Source organism: Dermacentor andersoni, chromosome 3, assembly GCF_023375885.2.
Source record: "Dermacentor andersoni chromosome 3, qqDerAnde1_hic_scaffold, whole genome shotgun sequence".
Taxonomy (NCBI): domain Eukaryota; kingdom Metazoa; phylum Arthropoda; class Arachnida; order Ixodida; family Ixodidae; genus Dermacentor; species Dermacentor andersoni.
The window spans coordinates 71,025,656-71,046,080 of NC_092816.1; the positions used below are offsets into that span (position 1 = coordinate 71,025,656).

Genomic DNA, 20,425 nt, shown 5'->3' on the forward strand with positions numbered 1-20,425 from the left:
CTATGAAAAGTCAGAAGAACTATGCTAATTTGTTTCTGACGTTATAGGCTAACTGCCTGTATCTACGTCGATGTGTCGAAATGTCGATGTTGGCCTGCGGCAATGATTACTAAGTATTGTTTCTGTAGCTTTCGTAAAAACTTATTTAGAAAACGTTTGTAACTTGTATAACCCATCGGATAAAGGTCTTCTGCTTCTACGTGACAGAAACCAATCCCAAGCTTGTTCATGGATTGCTGCAGAAGCCAGAGGGGTGGAAACTGCATGCCAGCTGTGGTAGCACGTTATTCGACGTGATACGTTAATTGTATCGATGCCATACGTTTGCTGTTGCTGCGCGGCGCTTGTGCTTCTTCAAGGAAAGAAAATGTTTGTGTCACACGCTTGCATTTATAAATTATGAAACAACCACTGACGGTTGCGCCATCAGCCTCTAGCAACAGACATCCAGAGGGACCACATCGCAGAAGTTGTTTCTCCCATTCACCGTACATTCAGCCAATGCAATGCTTACTTCCTCGCCTACCAATGGCCATGGCAGCGCACTCTATCGGTCTTCTTCTCCATGAAGCGAAGAATAATAGAGCCATTACAACCAGTGAAACAACAGGCAAGCAACGAGATGGACATAATGAGAAGGAAAGCGTTCCGAAAATGCTGAAGCACCTGGTAGAGTCAATGCGGGTGATTCTCTGTGGTCTCCAGAATCCGGCCGATAAAAGCGCCCTGCAGCTTCTCGCCGTACTGAAGCCGCTTATCGCAGCTCTTCCCATGCTCTAAAGTTTTTGCTTGGCGCCTGTGCTGCTCACGCAGGAGAGGCCCACACACCAGCTTCGTCTTAGCGCCATTGTCTCAAGGTTTATTAAAGCGAAGCTTTCTTTGCCTTTTCCTCCGACTTTCCCACTGCTGCTGTGGCTGCTGTGGCTGCTGCTGTCAGGCGCACCGCGTTGGGGGATTGTTCAGAGCGTGTATATATACATGGAAGGAGCGTGGCAGAGAAAAAGAGGCGCGAGGTACTCGTTTGGACCGCACCGCGTCGAATGTGCTCAATACTCTCTGGAGCTCCCGGGTCGTCGCCACTTTAGCCTCTTGACAGCTTTAACTATCCGTGAACCCCCGCAAGCGCTTACCTTTCTACTAACGTGTAAGTTCACAGGGAAGATAAACAAAACGGAAGAGAGGAGAGAGAAGGCAGAGAATGGGTAGAACTGACGCAGTCGCGAAACAGCCTTGCCACTCTTCGCTCGCAGTTCCCATACAAATACAAGAGCGACGGGGAGTGATAGGGAAAAGGGAACGTGCGAAGGCAAAGAAACGCTGAGATAACCTTAAGTTCAGGGTACGGTACGGTGCGTTTCTGCTATTTCTGAAAAATAAAGCAATGCAAATATGTCTAGCGGACAGATCTTACAGGGCCTGAAGAGCCAGAGCTGCATTAATTATAGCGCACCGCAGGGTCTAGGCGACACGACGGAAGCGGTCGTACGTGAAGTCAACACTTCTGTGCCCGCCGCGATAGCTTTGCGGCTGTGGCATTGCTTGAGGTCGTGGATTTGGCCGAGGTAGCCGCATTTCGGGTGGGGGTGGGGGGGGGGGGGGCGAAATTAAAATTTTTCGCGCACTTTGATTTAGAGACACGTTAAAAAACACCATGGTGCCAAAATTAATCCGGAGTGCGCCACTACGGCCTGCCTCATAATCGGATTGTGGTTTTGGCATGTATACAGCCCCATAATGCAGTTCAAGTTTAATGCTACTGCCATGATGCGACGTGCCATGTGAGGCAATGACAATACTCAACCATCTCCGAGGTTATGAAATATGGCGCACAAGAACGCCTTTGTGTTTTGTGTACTACGCAGACAAACAGCAGTGCTGAAAGCAAGGTAACGCTTAACATCAACTCACCACTCTTGTATCGAACAAAACGTTGAAGAGAGTAAACATTCGCCGTCAACATCACCGCTAATTATCGTCAATCAAAGCAAACAGCACAGGAAGCTTCGCTTACATTGATTCCCACAGTGCGTGGGATCTGCATAATTTTTTTCAACTAGTGACTACAGACATGATATGGAGCCTGGCAGTGGCTTCATGGATGACAATTCTCAATATTTATCATTAGAATGTTGAACTTGCTTTCACCGGTGTGCCTCCCTCTTTCTATGTCATGATCATCCCTCATCACACTTTTATGTACCCGTTCCCCCTCCACCTGTGCACAGTAGCACGCTAGAGTGCGCTAGCTCAGGCCGACCTCTCTGTCTTCTTTCAAATAAATTCTCTCTCTCTCTCTACATCCTCGCCTGTAAGCCCTGCGGAAAGTAGAAAAACGGGGATGGCACATTAAATATGTGTGGCTAAGATACCTCGGTGAGGTTTTTTTCATTGTAAGAATTAGAAATATGGTCGTGGCACCAAGACGTGGTACCACGTACTCAATTTCATGTGAGAAACTTGTAACTGTATCGCAAAACAACATAAACATGGTAGAACAAACATATTAAATACCGCCTTATAGACCCCTGAAGCACGAAATGTCACATCAAATGCAGCTTAATATTGCACGGGCACTTTAGGTATACACTCAAGAAGCACGAAATATCACAAGGTTAATATTGCAAAGACTGTTTCAGAACGATTATCCACTCAATGCAATGTATAACTTGCATGTGCGTACAATATGAATATAGTCAGACAAAGCATTCACGCACACCTTAGTCTTGTATTTATTGATAATGTGACCTATTTACGCAAATTTTTAGAGCACCAAATGATTTTAATAGAGAGCAGCTGTTGGCCACCGTCGCAACGGCTACGTTGTACACATTAGAATGCAATCATGTGTCATCAAATTGGAAAATTTTGTTACTGCACCATTCTTGACAAATAGTCTGTTTATCTACCCTTCTACACTCGCAGCGAGGGTTTACAGCATGGCCGATGAATTACAGAAACTGTTTTGTTTTAGCTGGTACCCAATTACAAATAGTACATACTGTTTGCTATATAGCAAATGTTGTCTGGAATGGGAGGTGAAGAGAATGCCTTCTGTCATACGAAACCTCTTTGAACCTTTGACATTGATGAACTTAACAGCATTAGTTACTGCGACTGACCCACCCCATGTCGTACACGATCTGCGAGAAAAGTACTGAATGTGCTGTTTATACTATCCAGTGATTTTAAATGTGACGCCCGCGGGAACACCTTATCAAGTGTTACACCAAGAAACCAATGTTATTTTACACGTTTGAAGTGTTTTGTTACGAAACCAATTATATGGACACTCCAGGCGCATTTTTCCGTCGCTGTCGCCGTCGCCGTGATGTTCCGTGTAACGTCAAAGGGCGAAACACACCCTCGTCGCCGCGCCGTATGCTTTATGTGCGAGGGAAAGCGTGCTAGGAGAGCCGACGATCGCGGCTCGATCCAGTGCACGTAGGAGTGGAAAGCGGGACGGAAACGCGCCTTCTCTCGCCGTGCGCGAGGCACCGGAAGGGAAAGGCGTTGTACTCTGGCAGCAACTGCGTACTGCGCAGTCGCGCGCATTCGCGCGGGCCGTATCTTGAAAGCGATACGTGGAGCGACATTACTTGCAATTGCCAGACCAGGGCCCCCCAAAATTGATACACCGCAAATAGCCGAGAAACTTTTTCGAAAAGTAGGAGTGGGAGACTTGGCTCACCAGCGAGGATCGGGAGATGCAACTAGCGCTCCTCGACCAGGCACAGAGGACCACTCGAGCCTGTGTAGCCCTGGACTAAGGGCTCCACCCACTCGTTTCGATACCGTTTTTTTTTAATTAACGTTTTGATATATATTGAAAGCGATCTGCGTTAGTGGCAGAGTCTAGATGCGAGAAGTTATGCGATACCATTTTTTATCACTGTCCCAATTGTATTAGTGTAACTTCTGTGACTTTCACGGGGAAAGAACTTTCCTTTTGAATGAAACATGACTGCAATGCACGTGTTAGAGTGTCACATCTATGGGCATATATATTTGAGGACATGGTTTTACAGTATACCACTTGAAAATACGCACTACGTATGTCGCGTTGTTTCTCTTGTCCACGTCTGTTAAGCGCCATTTACACGCTTGCAACGCTAAAGCGACTGGCTCAACTAGCTTTGTTAAGGTATGTATGTATATCTATCAACAAATTATAGGATTTATATGCTAAGTTCGCTAAAATGAACTGTTTGAGGCTGCAGCTGCCGTTTTCTGACAATTGATCGTGATATTCTATAAAATAATTTTGAAATCATTCTTTTAGGTTTAAAATATGCAACATAAAATTATGTTAAACAAGGGTATCCTGGTGAAAAGCACCCATTAGCTCTTATCTGGAAAACCGCAGGCGTCGTAGTTGAGTGAGTGCTTATTCATCCACTGTCAAGCCCACACTAAAATCGATTCGTAAGGCCAAAAGCATATTTTTAACGACGCATTCGCGGTTTAACCCAATACCTTAACCCAATACCTTTACATACCCAAAATTGAATTAAAAGAGCAGGTTCTACAAGCAATTCACCAAGATTCTCGAGGAAAAAAAAACAATTCTCTAGGCTGCCTACTACGGCACTTTCGCTGATACGGCGAACGTATAAACTTGAAAAGAGCACCCGGTAAACCACGTTCAGCAACGTAGCATTTAAAGAAAGCAGCAGAACAAGCGGGAAGGTTCGTGGAGGCAGCATTAGACCTTTCCTATGCGTGCTCTTCGCAGAAAAATGAAGTTCAATCTGTGAAAACCGAGAAAGCAGGTGGTCAGCGTTTGCTTTTAACGTGAACGCTATCAGCATTAGAATTTGGGCGCCATGAAGTATGTCCGCGCGTCATGCTTTATTTGGCAAGGCGCAGGATGACGCACATAAGGGTGTACGACCTGAGATAGAACGGATGATCTTACTTTCGTAATCCGAGCTTCTAAAACGACTACGTCACCGCGACTTTCAGCCAGCAGCATGTAAAAATTACCAAGGGCGCTGGCAAATGTTGACGCTCATCTCGTGCACCATGCCTCAGTGCCTAGCCATGCACAGCACTAATCAAAAAGCGGTGCCTAGTAGTCGATTCACGTGCGCCCCTTTTTTACTTATTGGCGTTTGGACTGTTCCTGCCGAGCTTTCCCTCAAATGTCGGGTTTTGTAAGTGAAATTCCAATTGCGTGCGAAATTTCAAAATGGTAAGAAATAAATGCGGAAGTGCTTGCGGTAAAGACATAATCTCAATATTCTAATACAAGAAACGGAGAAGGCTGACGAACGTCAGATTTTATTCCTATGATACTGAAGTCAAAACTCCAGTCTTTTCCCCCATAAGACGAGCCATTGACGGGAGAGCTGTGGAAATGTGATGAGCATTGTTTCGGGGCTTTGCGTCGAATGGTGTAGACATTCGTAGGTGTGCGCGAGAAGTCTTCTTCGAGACAAAAAGAACGTACAGCACAACTCATGTCACGATGAATGTCGGCCGCATTGCGAATGGAAATCGAGGAATGCAGTGACAGACCATAGTCCTGCAGTCACATTTATTTAACGCGTGTAGTGGTAATTCTGCGACTTTCGTTGCTTCGGCTATATGCCACATACACGGGTATCGTCCTACATTACTATGGTATTGGCTTGCCAAGGCCGCCCATGAGTATAGAGGTATGACGCCGACGCTGTGACGAACGAATGAGGATGATATTGATGGAAAGACAAAGGTGTCCATGGCCATGAGGCGCGAGACCCAAGTTCTTTTTTTTAGCAGCTAGCTGATGGGGCTTGCCGAACAAGTTGTTCAGTTTTTCTTTGCATAGGTCTCAGCTGATGAGATCGTGCTCATGCGTCTCTTACCAGACGCGTGCTGTTCCCTTAAGATAAGATACTACATTTGCCAGCATAAGGGCATCGTGCCACCTGTTCTGTTCGCTGACACGCTCGTACCATGAAATCCAATCCTCAACGTCCACATCATCTGTGCCACAGAAGGTGCCTGGATCTTTTGGAAGCGATAACAGATGGTGGAGACGGCTGCGGCGCTATAAGTTCCGGCGCGATGGGTGTTTCAGTGGCCATCGCCGAGGGAACAAAGCGGCGACCGCTTCGGAGCTCCATGCTGGGGGGATGGTGATGAACATGCAGCGTACCCAGCACCTCCACGAGAAATGTTGCACAAAAAACGTACATTCACAAATATTTACAAGTAAGGCGAGCAGCACTGGAGTCACAGCAGCCAAGATGGCGAAGAGCAACCTCTACGTCTTCTTCACCGATGCCGGCCTAATGCGACAGCCTTCTTCTGTCTCGCGACAACATGATAATTGCATTTCGCATTAATTTATTTAATAAAATATATGAGTCTGAGGATTTTCTCGCTATATCGTCGACCGCTAGCAAGTTTTCGACGATACGTGAGAGGCCCACAAGAATTTTGCTGTATTTTTGTAAATGCCTAATCTAACGACCTGTGTAAATTTTTAAAGAAAATGTTTCCGTGTCGCCTATTCGATTACACTCTTCACAGTATGTCTCTCAACAATTGTACGTTTTTATTTGTTATGGATTTGTTGCATTTTTTACAAAATCTGCATCGTAATTTTCAGTATCAAACTTAAACAACCAAGGCCATCGCCATCAGCAAAATAGCTGTGAATATATTTCGTCTGCATTACCCATGTTTTCTGTTGTTTTTTTTTCTTTATATAATTATCTTCGTCATGATTATGTTCTTATTCTGCGGCACTAAGTTGCGTTATTTTCCCATCGTACTATGCTCTTATGGAGCAGAGGCTCCTTGGGATGAAAGCGCGCCTCTGTATTTTTTTATGTTGTTTCCTAATTTGCTTCCTTGCAATTTTTTTTCTTTTACTCAGTAGGTCACCTGCCGATAAAGAGGCGTGTCCCATCGCTGGATGTGATGCACGAGGCCTTTCCTCACGTGACGGATGGTGGTCGGTTCACTCCCAAAGAGTGCACCCCAAAGCACCGAGTAGCGATCCTCGTTCCTTACCGGGACCGCGCAAAGCACCTCCAGTTGTTCATCTTCAACATACATAGGTTTATGTCTCGGCAGCAGATCGAGTACGGCGTCTATATAATCGAGCAAGTGAGTTCACATCTGGCTCCGTAAAATAACGCGAATGCTTTTTCACATATCTACAATAGAACATTTCGGAGGAAATAATATTTTTTACATTAATAATTCACACTGTTTACAAGAATAAATCCATAAAGGCCGAATTATCTCTAATAGTGCTGACAGTATCATTCTACAAGACCTAGCGGAGTTTTGTCCTGGTGCGCAAAATAAAGCGTGCGACTCAATCCCAATAAATGCAAGATAATGCGAGATTCACGTCGCACCAATTCTGATTTTATAATTTTCTCATTAACGGCGGTGTTTTAGAAAATACCTGAAGTTATAAAGAATTAACGGGTAATATTATGACTATTTTTTGGCAAACTCATATCAACTGCATTATTAAGCAACGTGAGTCGGTCACTTGAGTATTACGTTGAAGTGTTTATAAGGCCACCTTCCTCACTTAAGCTTCTTCTCTATAAAACCCTTATTCAAGCAAAGCTCCAGTACGACACACCTGTTCGGGATCCCGGTACTTACAGGCTCGTAAATGTTTTGGAATCCGTCCGACGTTGCTGCGCATGATTCATTTATTCAGACTATTCGTGCACACATTGTGTGCCATCTATTAAAGCAATTTTACGCCTACCAACACTTTCTTCACGCCAAAGGCTTTTCCCGTATTCTTCTAAATTCATAAGATCTATCATAATGCACCACGAAAACATCCGCTTTCTTCAGAACCATCCTATATATTGGACAGGACAAATCACCAAGATAATGTACATGTACTTTTCTCCCTCACAGTTATTTCTTGGCTCTTTTGTTACCAATACATCCACATAATAAACGCATAATAAAACACCTGCCTACGCCGGTCGCAGAACTGACTGATGTATTTGCATTTAAGGCTGCTGTTGAAGATTACTTGTTCCTTTTTTGAGAAGTCGCACTGTTATTTTTACCCTGTAACGTTTGTTTCCCACTCCCTTCTGTATCATCATTGGGCCTTGAAGGTATGCTTAAGTAAATAAATAAATGAATAAATAAATAAATAAATAAATAAATAAATAAATAAATAAACGTAAGGTCGTGGCAACAATAATGGTTGGCCAAGAACACACCGCGTCCCTTTTCTCGTCTTCCCCACTGCAGCAAATTCTTCTTTATTCACAAAATGACTGGCTATTAACCGGTATAAGATGACTCCATGAGCGCCCAAGGGGTGACGAGGCAAAAGAGACAAAACAATATCAGCCAATGTCAGGCACCTTACAAACGATTCAGTGCCTTTCTGTGTGTTGTGAGAGGGTGCTCGTCGGTTCAGGCTGTCGATCCGCTGCCGCATTCACGACGCGTACAGAATTCACGCTGCCCCACACATGCTGTGTAACGAGAGAGATAAAACATCCTTGTTGCTCGGTGGACCAGTGAGCGGGCACCTTCCATCGAGGCCACCTCTGTTGGCGAAAATAATGTACATCCATTCCTTGGGGTACGTCCTACTCCATTTGTAGTACAATAGTTGTTTATAGTTGACTACGCGGTTCGAGCAGACTGTGGGGAGGATCGACGGGGAAAATACAGGAGGAAAGGGACGGATAACAGGAAACCTAAGTGGCCTAGAGGTTATTAATGTCGGTCAACGACCTATTAATTGTATAAATTTGCTTTTTTATAAAGACAATAATATAATTGTATAATTGTTTATTATACAGCCCAAAGCCAGTAAATTCTGTCAGGAGTACCAGACCTTGCGGCATTTAATAAGAGTGTGGTTGTACAGGTATATTTAACATTTTCAGGCAGATACGTCAGCGTTTAACCGTGCCAAGCTCTTCAATGTAGGCTTCGTCGAGTCGACAGCGCTCTACGACTACGAGTGCTTCGTGTTCCATGACGTCGACTTGTTGCCGATTGACGATCACAACTTGTACACGTGCCCAGAGCAACCAAGGCACATGTGCGTCACAATAGACGGAGTATCGGGGTGAGTGAATTATTAAGAATTCATTTTGTTTTATCTTCCACGTTGTGGCAATATATGATATCTTTAGAAGTTTATTGTTTATAAGGCCATCAAACGTGAGGTTTTATTATTCGCTCAAGTCCTCAAACTTTAATAACATATTTTCCCCAATAGCTGAGCATAGGTGACAAAATGATGTGGGGGCAATCATTTTTCTCAGTTAACAAGCACGAAAATGTAGAGCCAGTTCTGTATGAGAGTTTATGCAGCACTTGTGTTGGCATTGCTATGAGTCTTAGGAGAAAGCCAGGCCCCACTCTGTTGTGTCGCTTGCTTCAGCTGTCAGAGGGTCTGAAAAGAGGTAGCTGCCCTACGCTATCGCGTCGTCAGGAAAAGTTTGCAGATATCGAAGACGCCTATTTCTGCAATTTACCAGATGTCGTGACTGCAGCCTCGTTGTAAGGATTTCAACTTCAACTAGGGCTGCCAAATGTCCCGAATTTTGAGTGAAAGTCCGAAGTCCCGACTTGACTGAGTCGGAACACTCAAGTGACTTTCCTTTCTTTTCTAGATAACAATCAACAATCCCAATTTTCCATTTATATCACCTGACATTTTTTTTCTTTCGTCTTCAATTGCATCGTGAAAGAAAAGCGGTTTTGTTTTTGTCGTAGTTCCAGTTCTGTTGTTGGCGCTAACCATTCGCAGTATCTCTAACTGATACGATATGATATGATACGTTTATTCGGGCAATCGTGTGCAAATTGCACGGCACATTCGTTAAAAAGCAAATAAATGCCCGACAACGCTACCCATAAGCACAACACTCAGCGTGAATAACAAAACAGAGAACAATCATCACTGGATACAAAAGCAAAAAAAAAGCAGACCTTCGTGCTGTAAAATACACACATAACTGCAAGGGCACACAATACACGTAATATATGACATCAAGAGTTTAACACTAGATGATATAAGGAACAATAATGAAAACATAACTATTCCAAACAACAAATGTCAGCAATCGTTTATCGTGCCCGTCACCACCAGATTGTTGATGGTTAAGTATGCATACTTGTTTTCAAGGCTATAGTATTGGTAGCGCTATTAGCTAGAAAACTACCTTACGTTTCTTAAGGTAAATCGCGACATCTTAGGAATAAAAAAATTATGAGGATCCCACGCACTGTTAGAATAGACGTAAGCGAAGCCTTCTGTGCTGTTTACTTTATCTGACGATAATTAGCGATGATGTTCGCGGCGAAAGCTTAATCTTTTAAACGTTTAGTCTAACACGAGATTGGTGAGTTGATGTTAAACTTTAACATGCGTGCACAACAGCTGTTTGTCTGCGTAGTACACAGAACACACAAGGAGATATGTTTGCTTGAGACGTTTCTGTGCGCCATATTTCAGAACCTCTGAAAGGGTTGAATATTGTCATTGCTCCACAGGGCACATCACATCGTGACAGAAGAATCGAGCTTGAATTGGATTATAGTGCTATACGTGCCAAATCCCCAATTGGATTACGAGGCACGCCGCAGTGGCGGACTCCGGATTATTTTGACACCGTGGTGTTCCTTAACGTGTCCCAAAAGTTAAGCGCGCCTCCGTTGTCTATTCCGCCCTGTCGAAGTGCGGCTGCCGCGGTTGGAATCGAATCCGCGACTTCGAGGAATGCCATAGCAGCAAAACCACCACGGTGGGCACATAAGTGTTCATGTGCGACCACTTCCATGGTGTCGCGTGGACCCTACGGTGCGCGTTTATTAATGCGGCTGATTCTTCACGCCCTGTGTAAGTTCTCCGCTTGACACATTTGCACGGTGTTTATTTTTCAGAAATAGCAGAAACGCATTTCCTTGCCCTCTCACGTCACCTTTCCGTATCCCCCTCCCCCCTTGTACGGGAACTGCCTCTTTCCCCTCTCCTCTCTACAGTTATACCTACGTCCCCCCTGGACCCGCACGTTAATAAAGACGAAGGCGCTGCAGCTTCTGCAATGCTTTTGAGATGGGTCAAGAGGCTAATGCGGTGACGCCCAGGGAGCTCCAGAAGGCGTTGTGCCCATTTGACGTGGTGGGGTCCAAACGAGTTTCTCGGGTTGCCTTTCCTCTCTGCCTAGCTCCTGTCATGTACACACGCCTTCAACTACCCTCCTACGTGGTGGACGCAGTGTGCCGATAGCAGAAGCAACAGCAGCAGCAGCAGCAGCAGTCTAAAGTAAATTCAAAGGAAAAAGAACACTGCCACAAGAACACTGCGGACTATAGGCATGTTTTATCATGTATAAAATGTGTCGCGTAAATGCAGTACCAAGCCGAAGGCGGTGCGCTAATGGTTAGAATTGTCTTTTTTCTCTCAGATTTGATGGTATTGATAGGGTTGTACATGGGTCTATAAAGAATAAATCAGAGTTCTCAGATTGCTCATCATATCGGGTAGTTTTACTGAGACGGCAGCATATCTGTCTCAGGAGCAGAATGACTTCATTGTGCAAAGGAGGAAGACTTATACTCTCTGCATTATTGCGCGCCCGATTCGCTGCTGCGTCCGTTGCAGTGTTACCAGGAATATTGTAGTACCCGGGTATCCACTGAAATGCAATTACGTGATTCATTGCGCTTGCTTTTGTGTGTTCTTTAAGCGCCTCATACGATAGCAAAATGTTCATAAAATGTCTCTCATTCCTTTGTAGTATTTCGAGAGCGGCTTGCGAATCGCTTAAATTAAGCCATTGTTGCGTATTTCTTACCGATGATATGAAAGGCAAAGCACACAGGATTGCAAAGAGTTCTGCCACTGTGGAAGGTGTCCGTCGAGGCAATTTAAATGTTCGCTCTAGCAACAAATGTGGAATGATGACTGCTGGAGCCGAGGAATTTTATTACGTGAACCATCTGTATACACATTGATGTACTGGGGATATATGTAAATTTGGAATAGTGACAGTCGCTGTGCAGCTACCATGAACACGTCTCTCTTAGATATAACCCCCTCGACCAATATGTCAATTTTAGGACTTCTTAACATCCAAGGAGGGTAACAAACGCCCACTTTGCACGATTTAAATCTTGGTAATATTGCATTAGGCTCTTGAACAACATCGTAAATTCTGCTTTTGTTTCGTTCGGTAAGCGTGAGGTTTAATGGATGCTTCTCGTGTTGAGTTCAGATGTAAATATATTCACATATTTCAACCGTTCGTACCACTGAAAATGGTGGCTGATGACCTTAAAGCAATTACAAAAGAACTCGAAGATGACTGCAGAATCCCAAGACACACTCCCAGCCTTCTTGCCTGTAAACGTTGAAGACCTTCCTTAAATGTTTGCGATAAACAATACAGAACAGGTGCCGAATAAGCAATTTCTTGTTTTATGAGTGCGTTATGACCTTGTACTAGGGAAGAGACTGATGTCCTTCATGTTGTGCCAGCGAGCCGCCGAAGGAAGGAAGGGAGGAAAACAAGTGGCGAAAGCCAGAGCGGTTCACCACATTAAGTGTCCGGTTGGCTACTCTGCACTGGGGCATGAGGCAAGGGGCAGAAAAGATATGTAAACAAGATGCAGATTAAAAACAAGAAAGCTTCATTTGGCACATTCTATAGTTTTTCAATGAGTCATGTTCCCTATAAAAAGTACACCAGCGCTTTTAAAGCAGTTCGTGCCGATGTCGGCAGGGACGAGGCTCCAAGAATTCTGCGTTCCATAAGGGGACGGTTGTCAATCCTGTCGAGCGTCCTGAAAGGACGACAATCACACAGAATGTGCACCCATCGTCTCTTTCCACCCGCAAATTTCACAATCTGAACTTGTGGCGATTCCGCTGAGGTAAGAGTACGCATTGGTAAAAGCTACTTCAAGGCTTCAAGGCCGTCGTGGCAAGCCATGTGCAAGGCAGAGCTTCAGATCATGATCCAGGGAACAAGGGCTCTGGTTCTTAAAGTCTACCGAATTCCATTGGACCAAGGCAAGCTCTCGAGCAAGCGCACCGAGCTTTCCCACTGCGTCTGTTCTTGACAGCGGGATAACAAAGCAATCGGCATTCGTATGTGAAGATCGAGTGGCTGTGTCTGTTAGCTCGTTTCCAAGGATGCCACAATGACTTGGCAACCATTCAAATATGATGTCATCATCATCATCATCATCATCATCACATCATCATCAGCAGCAGCAGCTTGGTTACGCCCACTGCAGGGGAAAGGCCTCTCCCATACTTACCCCGGTCATGTACTAATTGTTGCCATGTTGTCCCTGCAAACTTCTTAATCTCATCCGCCCAACTAACTTTCTGCCGCCCCCTGTTACGCTTGACTGCTCTTGGAATCCAGTCCGTAACCCTTAATGACCATCGATTATCTTTCCTCCTCATTACATGTCCTGCCCATGCCCATTTATTTTTCTTGATTTCAACTAAGATGTCATTAACTCGCGTTTGTTCCCTCATCCAATCTGCTCTTTTCTTATCCCTTAGCGTTACACCCATTGTATCGTAATCTGTATCTAATCTGCTCAGCATGCAGCGCTCTGTGTTCATGGCACGATACGCCCCCATGTGATAAGGGCGTTACCCGCCTATTCACAACGTGTATAAAACCAGTGCTGAATAAACGCTGGGACTCACTTTTGCCCAGCAAGTGACACACGACGTGTCGTCGTCTGCTCCACTCGATGCATGGTGTCAGAAGTGGGATTGCATGGCAATGCACTTCCTGCACGACGCGTGAAGACCAGCGATCCTGTGGCGGAAAATGGATTTCCTCAAAGCACCGGAGCCGCTCCTTACAACAGGCGACCTGCGCAAGAACTGGCAGCTCTTCAAACAAAGGTTTGAAATTTTCCTCACGGCGTCAGAGGGCGCAGAAAAGCCTCGGACTGAGTCCAAGAAGACAGCGTTGCTTTTGAGCGTCGCGGGCGCAGAGGCCATTGAAGTCTTTAACACCTTCACGTTTGCAGCAGGCGAGAAGAACGACGACTATGCCACAGTGGTGAAAAAATTTGATGAGTATTGCATTGCACAGACCAATGAGGTTCACGAGCGGTATATGTTCAGGAGAAGAATCCAAGCTGCTGGCGAACCAGTGGAGCATTTCTTACGAGACCTGAAGAATCAAGCACGTGCTTGCAACTTTGGAGCTTTGGCGGAATCGATGGTCAGGGACCAAATTGTGTTCGGGATAAATGACGACACGGTACGTGAAAAACTCCTCAGGGACAACAACTTGACCCTGCAGAAGGCAGAACAAGCCTGTAAAGCAGCTGAAGCATCAGCAACTCACAAGGAAATGTGGAACCAGGAACACCAAGTGCATCCTATCAGCAGGACTAGCACGAGCCGCGAAAACCGAGAACAGACACGTTATGACTGCCGAAACTGCGGCGGAAAACACTCCCCAAGAAGGTGCCCTGCTTTTGGAAAAACGTGCCGGAGATGTCAGCGGAAAAACCACTTTGCCAGATGTTGTAAAGCGACGGCAGTTGTTGGCGAGTTGCAAAGCGGCCAAGACGATTTCGAGATTCTCGACGTATCCGCAAAGAATGTGTCCAGCAAGCATGACTGGACGGTGGAAGTCCAAATCAAGAACGTGGCAGTTCAGTTAAAGGTTGACACGGGATCGCAGGCAAATTTGTTGCCTTATGGATTATACGCCAAAATGAACCCACAGCCGCCCCTGTACCCCAGCAGCGCGATTTTACGCTCCTACGGCGGAGATGTAATCAAACACATTGGCGTCATGCGGGCCGAAGTCTCTTTAAATGGTTGCATTGCCATGCTGAGCTTTTTCGTGGCACGAAAGGGGCGCCAAGCAATCCTAGGACTTGAGGCGAGTGAACGCCTGGGACTGATTTCACGCGTGAACAGCGTGTCGCAAAACAGCTCTGAAGAAGTGGTTGCCAGCTTTCGTCACCTTTTCACTGGCACCGGCTGCGTCAAACGAGTATACCACATGGTGCTTCGCAAGGACGCCACGCCAGTGGTTCAGAGACCTCGTCGAGTGCCACTGGCTTTAGAGGAGCCACTTCGGGAGGAGTTGTCACGTATGGAACAAGCCGGAATAATTGCAAAAGTCACTGAGCCAACAGACTGGGTGAGTCCCCTTGTTATCGTACGAAAGAAAGACGGGAAGCTGCGAGTCTGCATGGACCCCAGGAAAATAAATGAGTGCCTCAAGCGCGAGCACTACGCGATGCCGAGGCGGGAAGACATAGAGGCCGAGCTGGCCGGCGCAAGAGTATTCACTCGCCTAGATGCAAACGCAGGGTTTCACCAAATTCCCTTAGATGACGAGACGTCTAGGATATGCACTTTTGCGACACCCTTCGGCCGCTATCGATTTTTGCGACTGCCTTTCGGAATATCATCAGCGTCCGAAGTATTTCAGCAAACCCTAAGTGAAATTTTTGACGCGCTTCCTGGCGTTAGAGTGTATGTCGATGACATACTCGTGTGGGGCAATTCCCAACAAGTGCACGACCAACGTCTAAGATCAGCGCTAGAAGCGGCAGATCGTGCTGGCCTTACGTTCAATCCAGCAAAGTGCGAGTTTGGCGTTCAACAAATTGAATTCCTGGGCGACGTAATAAACGAAGAAGGAATCCGTCCAAATGCATCCCATGTTGAGTGCATGTTGCAGATGGCACCCCCTAGTGTTAAACTAGCAGTTCAACGCATGCTGGGTGTCGTGAACTATTTTGGAAAGTTTTTGCCAACACTAGCAGAAAGGACAACGCTTCTCAGAAGCTTGCTAAAAAAAGACACTGTTTTCGAATGGTCGGCAAATCACGAAAAAGAGTGGAGAGCGCTGTGCGACAGCCTTAGCAAGCAGCCCTTGCTATCAGTTTTTGACCCTGAAAAAGAAACCAGGTTATCATGCGATGCGTCACAAAACGGAATCGGTGCTGCCTTGCTGCAGTATCACAACGGTGCATGGAAACCGGTTGCGTACGCCTCCAGAGTGCTTACTGATACGCAGCAACGCTATTCACAAATTGAAAAGGAAGCAATGGCCATAGTTTTCGGCTGCGAGAAATTTCACCATTTCATGTATGGGCGGAAGGTTGTCGTTGAGACTGACCATCGTCCGTTGATCTCCATATCACAGAAGGCGATCGGTGACATGCCGCCAAGACTGCAGCGATTTTTTTTGCGTCTGCTACGCTATGACATTTTAATGCATTATGTTCCAGGAAAACAGCTCCTACTGGCGGACATGCTGTCCAGGGCTTCCGTTAAGGGCGCAGCAGATAACGCAGACAACAACAACGACGACGTCGAAGTGCACGCAGTAAGTGTGGTTGATTCTCTTGTCAGCGAAACCATGTGGAAAGAACTGGCTTCCGAGACACGAAAGGACACGCAGCTCGCCGCTGTGCTAAAGCACCTGGAGAACGGGCAACCAATTGAAGGACCGTTCAAGCCTTTTGCCGCTGAGCTATCGGAAGTAAAAGGGGTTCTCTTGAAAGGCTGTAAGATTGTCATTCCGGCCAGTATGAGGCGCGATATGTTGGCCAGAACTCATCAAGGCCACATGGGAATTAACAAGTGCAAAGAAAGGGCACGGCGCCTGGTGTTCTGGCCAGGAATGAACACTGCTATCGAGACGTTTGCACAGGCATGTTCTGTATGTAAAAAGTACGCTTACAAGTTGCCGCAAGAGCCTTTGATTATGCGTCCGGTTCCAGACCAACCATGGTACCGCGTCGGCATGGACATTTTTAGCCACGCAGGTCGGTCCTACTTGTGTGTTTATGATGCCCTATCGAATTTTCCCGAAGTCCAACAGCTCGTAGACACTTCAGCAAAAACTACTGTAGATGCAGCAAGTGCCATATTTTCCAGATATGGCATACCTGTAGAGGTATGCACTGATAACGGGCCTCAGTTTTCCAGTAGAGAATTTGCCATGTTCTCAAAAGTGTACGATTTCAAACACGTGACCTCAAGCCCGTATTTTCCCCGCTCCAACGGACTCGCCGAAAAGGGGGTACAAGTAGTCAAGAGAATCTTGAAGAAAACAACTGAAGCTAAACAAGACTTTTGGCTTGGTCTTCTCGCTTACAGGTCAACTCCACTGGAATGCGGCTGGTCACCAGCCGAAATATTACAGGGACGCTCGCTGCGAACAACTCTACCAACCGTTCAGGTCGGACAAAGCCGGCGGGTTGACAAACGCCAGCAAACAGACTACTCAAGAGGGCCACTCGCACCGCTCAACAACGGCGAAACGGTCAGAATAAAAGACAGCTCATCATGGAGAAGAAAGGCTCGGGTTCTTCAGTCGTCTGGTCAACCAAGGTCATACGTTGTCATGACTGAAGACGGGCAACTCTTGCGACGCAACCGCGAGCATCTGCTGCCAACCAGAGAATCTTTTCGCCTTAGCGGTCCTCCTCACGACGACGAAGGTGTTTTTCAAGAATACGCTGCCCCTGCCAGCACACAACACGACCCAGAGGCGGCGCAAAACCCAAACAGCACAGCGAGCATTGTGCCGACAGTTCCGCAACAAGCAGCTGCTCCAAGGACTACAAGACAACGCAGACCACCTCGGCGCTTAATGTATGACGCGAACTTTCAACAAGTGCCGTGACTGTATTCAGTGCTCTGATCTTTGCTGTAGTTTTGGATGTGCAGTGATTCTTTAACTTTCTTTTTGTTCTCCCGAGCTAAAAGCGCTCCTTGTCCTAAGTTTTTTTTTTTTTTTTTTTTCGTTACGAAGGGGGATGTATCGTAATCTGTATCTAATCTGCTCAGCATGCAGCGCTCTGTGTTCATGGCACGATACGCCCCCATGTGATAAGGGCGTTACCCGCCTATTCACAACGTGTATAAAACCAGTGCTGAATAAACGCTGGGACTCACTTTTGCCCAGCAAGTGACACACGACGTGTCGTCGTCTGCTCCACTCGATGCACCCATCATTCTTCTTTCCATAGCTCGTTGCGTCGTCCTCAATTTAAGTAGAACCCTTTTCGTAAGTCTCCAGGCTTCTGCCGCGTACGTGAGTACTGGTAAGACAAAGCTATTATACACTTTTCTCTTGAGGGATAATGGTTACCTGCTGTTCATAATCTGAGAATGTCTCTCAAAGGCACCCCACCCCATTCTTATTGTTCTAATTATTTTAGTCTCATGATCCGGATCCGCAACTACTACCTGTCCTAAGTAGATGCATTCCCTTACCACTTCCAGTGCCTCGCTACCTATCGTGAACTGCTGTTCTCTTCCGAGACTGTTAAACATTACTTTAGTTTTCTGTAGATTAATTTTTAGACCCACCCTTCTGCTTTGCCTCTCCAGGTCAGTGAGCATGCATTGCAATTGGTCCCCTGAGTTACTAAGCAAGGCAATATCATCAGCGAATCGCAAGTTACTAAGGTAGTCTCCATTAACTCTTATCCCCAATTCTTCCGAATCCAGGTCTCTGAATACCTCCCGTAAATACGCTGTGAATAGCATTGGAGAGGTCGTATCTCCCTGCCTGACGCCTTTATTTATTGGGATTTTGTTGCTTTTTTTATGGAGGACTACGGTGGCTGTGGAGCTGCTATAGATATCTTTCAGTATTTTTACATACGGCACGTCTACACCCTGATTCCGTAACGCTTTCATGACTGCTGCTGTTTTGACTGAATCAAACGCTTTCTCGTAATCAATGAAAGCTATAGATGTCATGTCTTGTCTCAACTGTCCAATGGTAAATTTTCCGTGTGTCTGCGACAAGTCACTCGGGGGGTCCACGGCATAGTGCAGAGAGGAAACTCGGGAGGGTGGCCTTGGAATCACAGAAGGTGAACCATTTCTGGGGCGTTTCGTGATCGATCAACTGAATTGGTGCACGCAGAGCTGCAAGTTCGACAGCCATCGTTTATGTCAAGTCCGACGTTCTGAATTTTATCACTTTAGATTTTGCTGTGACAAAGACTGCAGCTGCTGAACTGGAGTGCATGACCGAACCATCCGTGTAAACATGTAAGAAGTCACCATGGACCAAATATAATAGTAATAATGCTGCCTGCTTCAATGCTACAGACGGAATTTGTGCCTTCTTCTTGATGCCTGAAATGGTAAGGCACACCCTAGGTGAATGCACAGATCACAGTGGCAGCGAAGGCCATGCTGTTGGGACGTAATTCGATGGTAGCAGTGCTCCGTAAGTAGTCACGAGACGGCTGAAACTCGTATGTGGCCTAGTTGTTGGCCGGCAAGCAAGATGTTGAACTCGTGCCCTTGCGAGATGTCGAATGTGGACTCTTAGAGCGTCAACAGCAATGTATATTGTTGCAGAGTGGTAACGCACTATGGCGACAGTGGCTGCTGCGGATACGCACTTCAGGAGGCTGAGGCATGTCCATACAACTTGGGCTTCTATACAATGGAGTGCGCGAAGGTTCGTTTTTCTGGTGCTTCTCAGCACGGGCAGGCTGTATCTTAGGAAGCCCATAAATAATGCATGATGAAACAGGAGCATGGATTGTACAGATGCGCCCTGAGAATTTCCGGCGACCAATTTCAATACATGGGCTATTGCACTCCTCCTCTTTTTCATATGGGGAATATGTGGCGTCCAAGGCAAATCGCGGTCGATGATGACTCTACGAAAACGGGGCTTTGTTTCGCAGGCAATTGTTCATTTACGTGTATAACATATGGAATCATTGTTTTGCGTGTAAAGACGACTAATGGGCACATTTCTGAGGAGTTCTACGCCTTTCGTATGCAAGTAACAAGGCGTATGTGTGACCGCCTTCTGCAGCCTCGCTCGTGTCTGCGGACGTGTCACGCCGGACGCCAAGATGCATATATCATCTGCATAGATCGCTATCTGGACCGTCCTTCGCAATGATACAACAAGGCCCAACATTGCTGCGTTAAAGAGCGTGAGGCTTAACACTCCGCCTTGAGGCACACCTTTCCTGGATTTATGGTTGGATGTCATGCCCAACGTTACTGGACTAGCTAGTAACGTTGCTCATTCCATCCTCTGTAAGCACGAAGAAGAGTCTGCCCTCCAAATAGCTGTGAATCCAGCGCAGTGCACGGCCACCAATGCCCACATAAGTCAAAGCATCGAGGATCGCTTGGTGTGATACATCATCATATGCGCCTTTGACATCAAGAAACATCGACACCATTAATTGTTTTATGCTCTTTTGATGTTGAATGGATGTTACTAAATCAAGCACGTAATCGATGTATGATCGACCGCTCCGGAAGCCCGCCATTGCATTAGGATATACCTCATTATGCTCTAAGTACCATTCAAGGCGCGCAAACGCTATCCTTTACATTAGTTTCCTAACGGAACTGGCAAGAGCGATGTGTCGGTAAGATGCCAAGTCTAATGGAGATTTATAACTCTTAATTAAGGGCACT

The 20,425-nt window shown here is 46.1% G+C and overlaps 1 protein-coding gene and 1 long non-coding RNA gene across 5 annotated transcripts in view; both read left to right on the forward strand.

Moving 5' to 3' along the window:
- LOC126545538 (beta-1,4-N-acetylgalactosaminyltransferase bre-4-like) overlaps positions 1-20,425 on the forward strand; it is a 75,714-nt gene that overhangs the window by 27,648 nt on the left and 27,641 nt on the right. For 3 of the 4 annotated variants that reach the window (XM_050193456.3, XM_055062135.2, XM_055062124.2), the window contains exons 5-6: positions 6,866-7,098; positions 8,880-9,064. In XM_050193456.3, coding sequence (XP_050049413.1) covers positions 6,866-7,098; positions 8,880-9,064 — 418 coding nt within the window. The remainder of the gene's footprint in view (positions 1-6,865; positions 7,099-8,879; positions 9,065-20,425) is intronic. The other variant, XM_055062128.2, reaches the window with a different exon arrangement.
- Positions 15,679-17,930, forward strand: LOC129381440 (uncharacterized). Its single transcript, XR_011893395.1, has 2 exons — positions 15,679-16,334; positions 17,111-17,930. It is a non-coding gene; the product is annotated as an uncharacterized lncRNA (long non-coding RNA).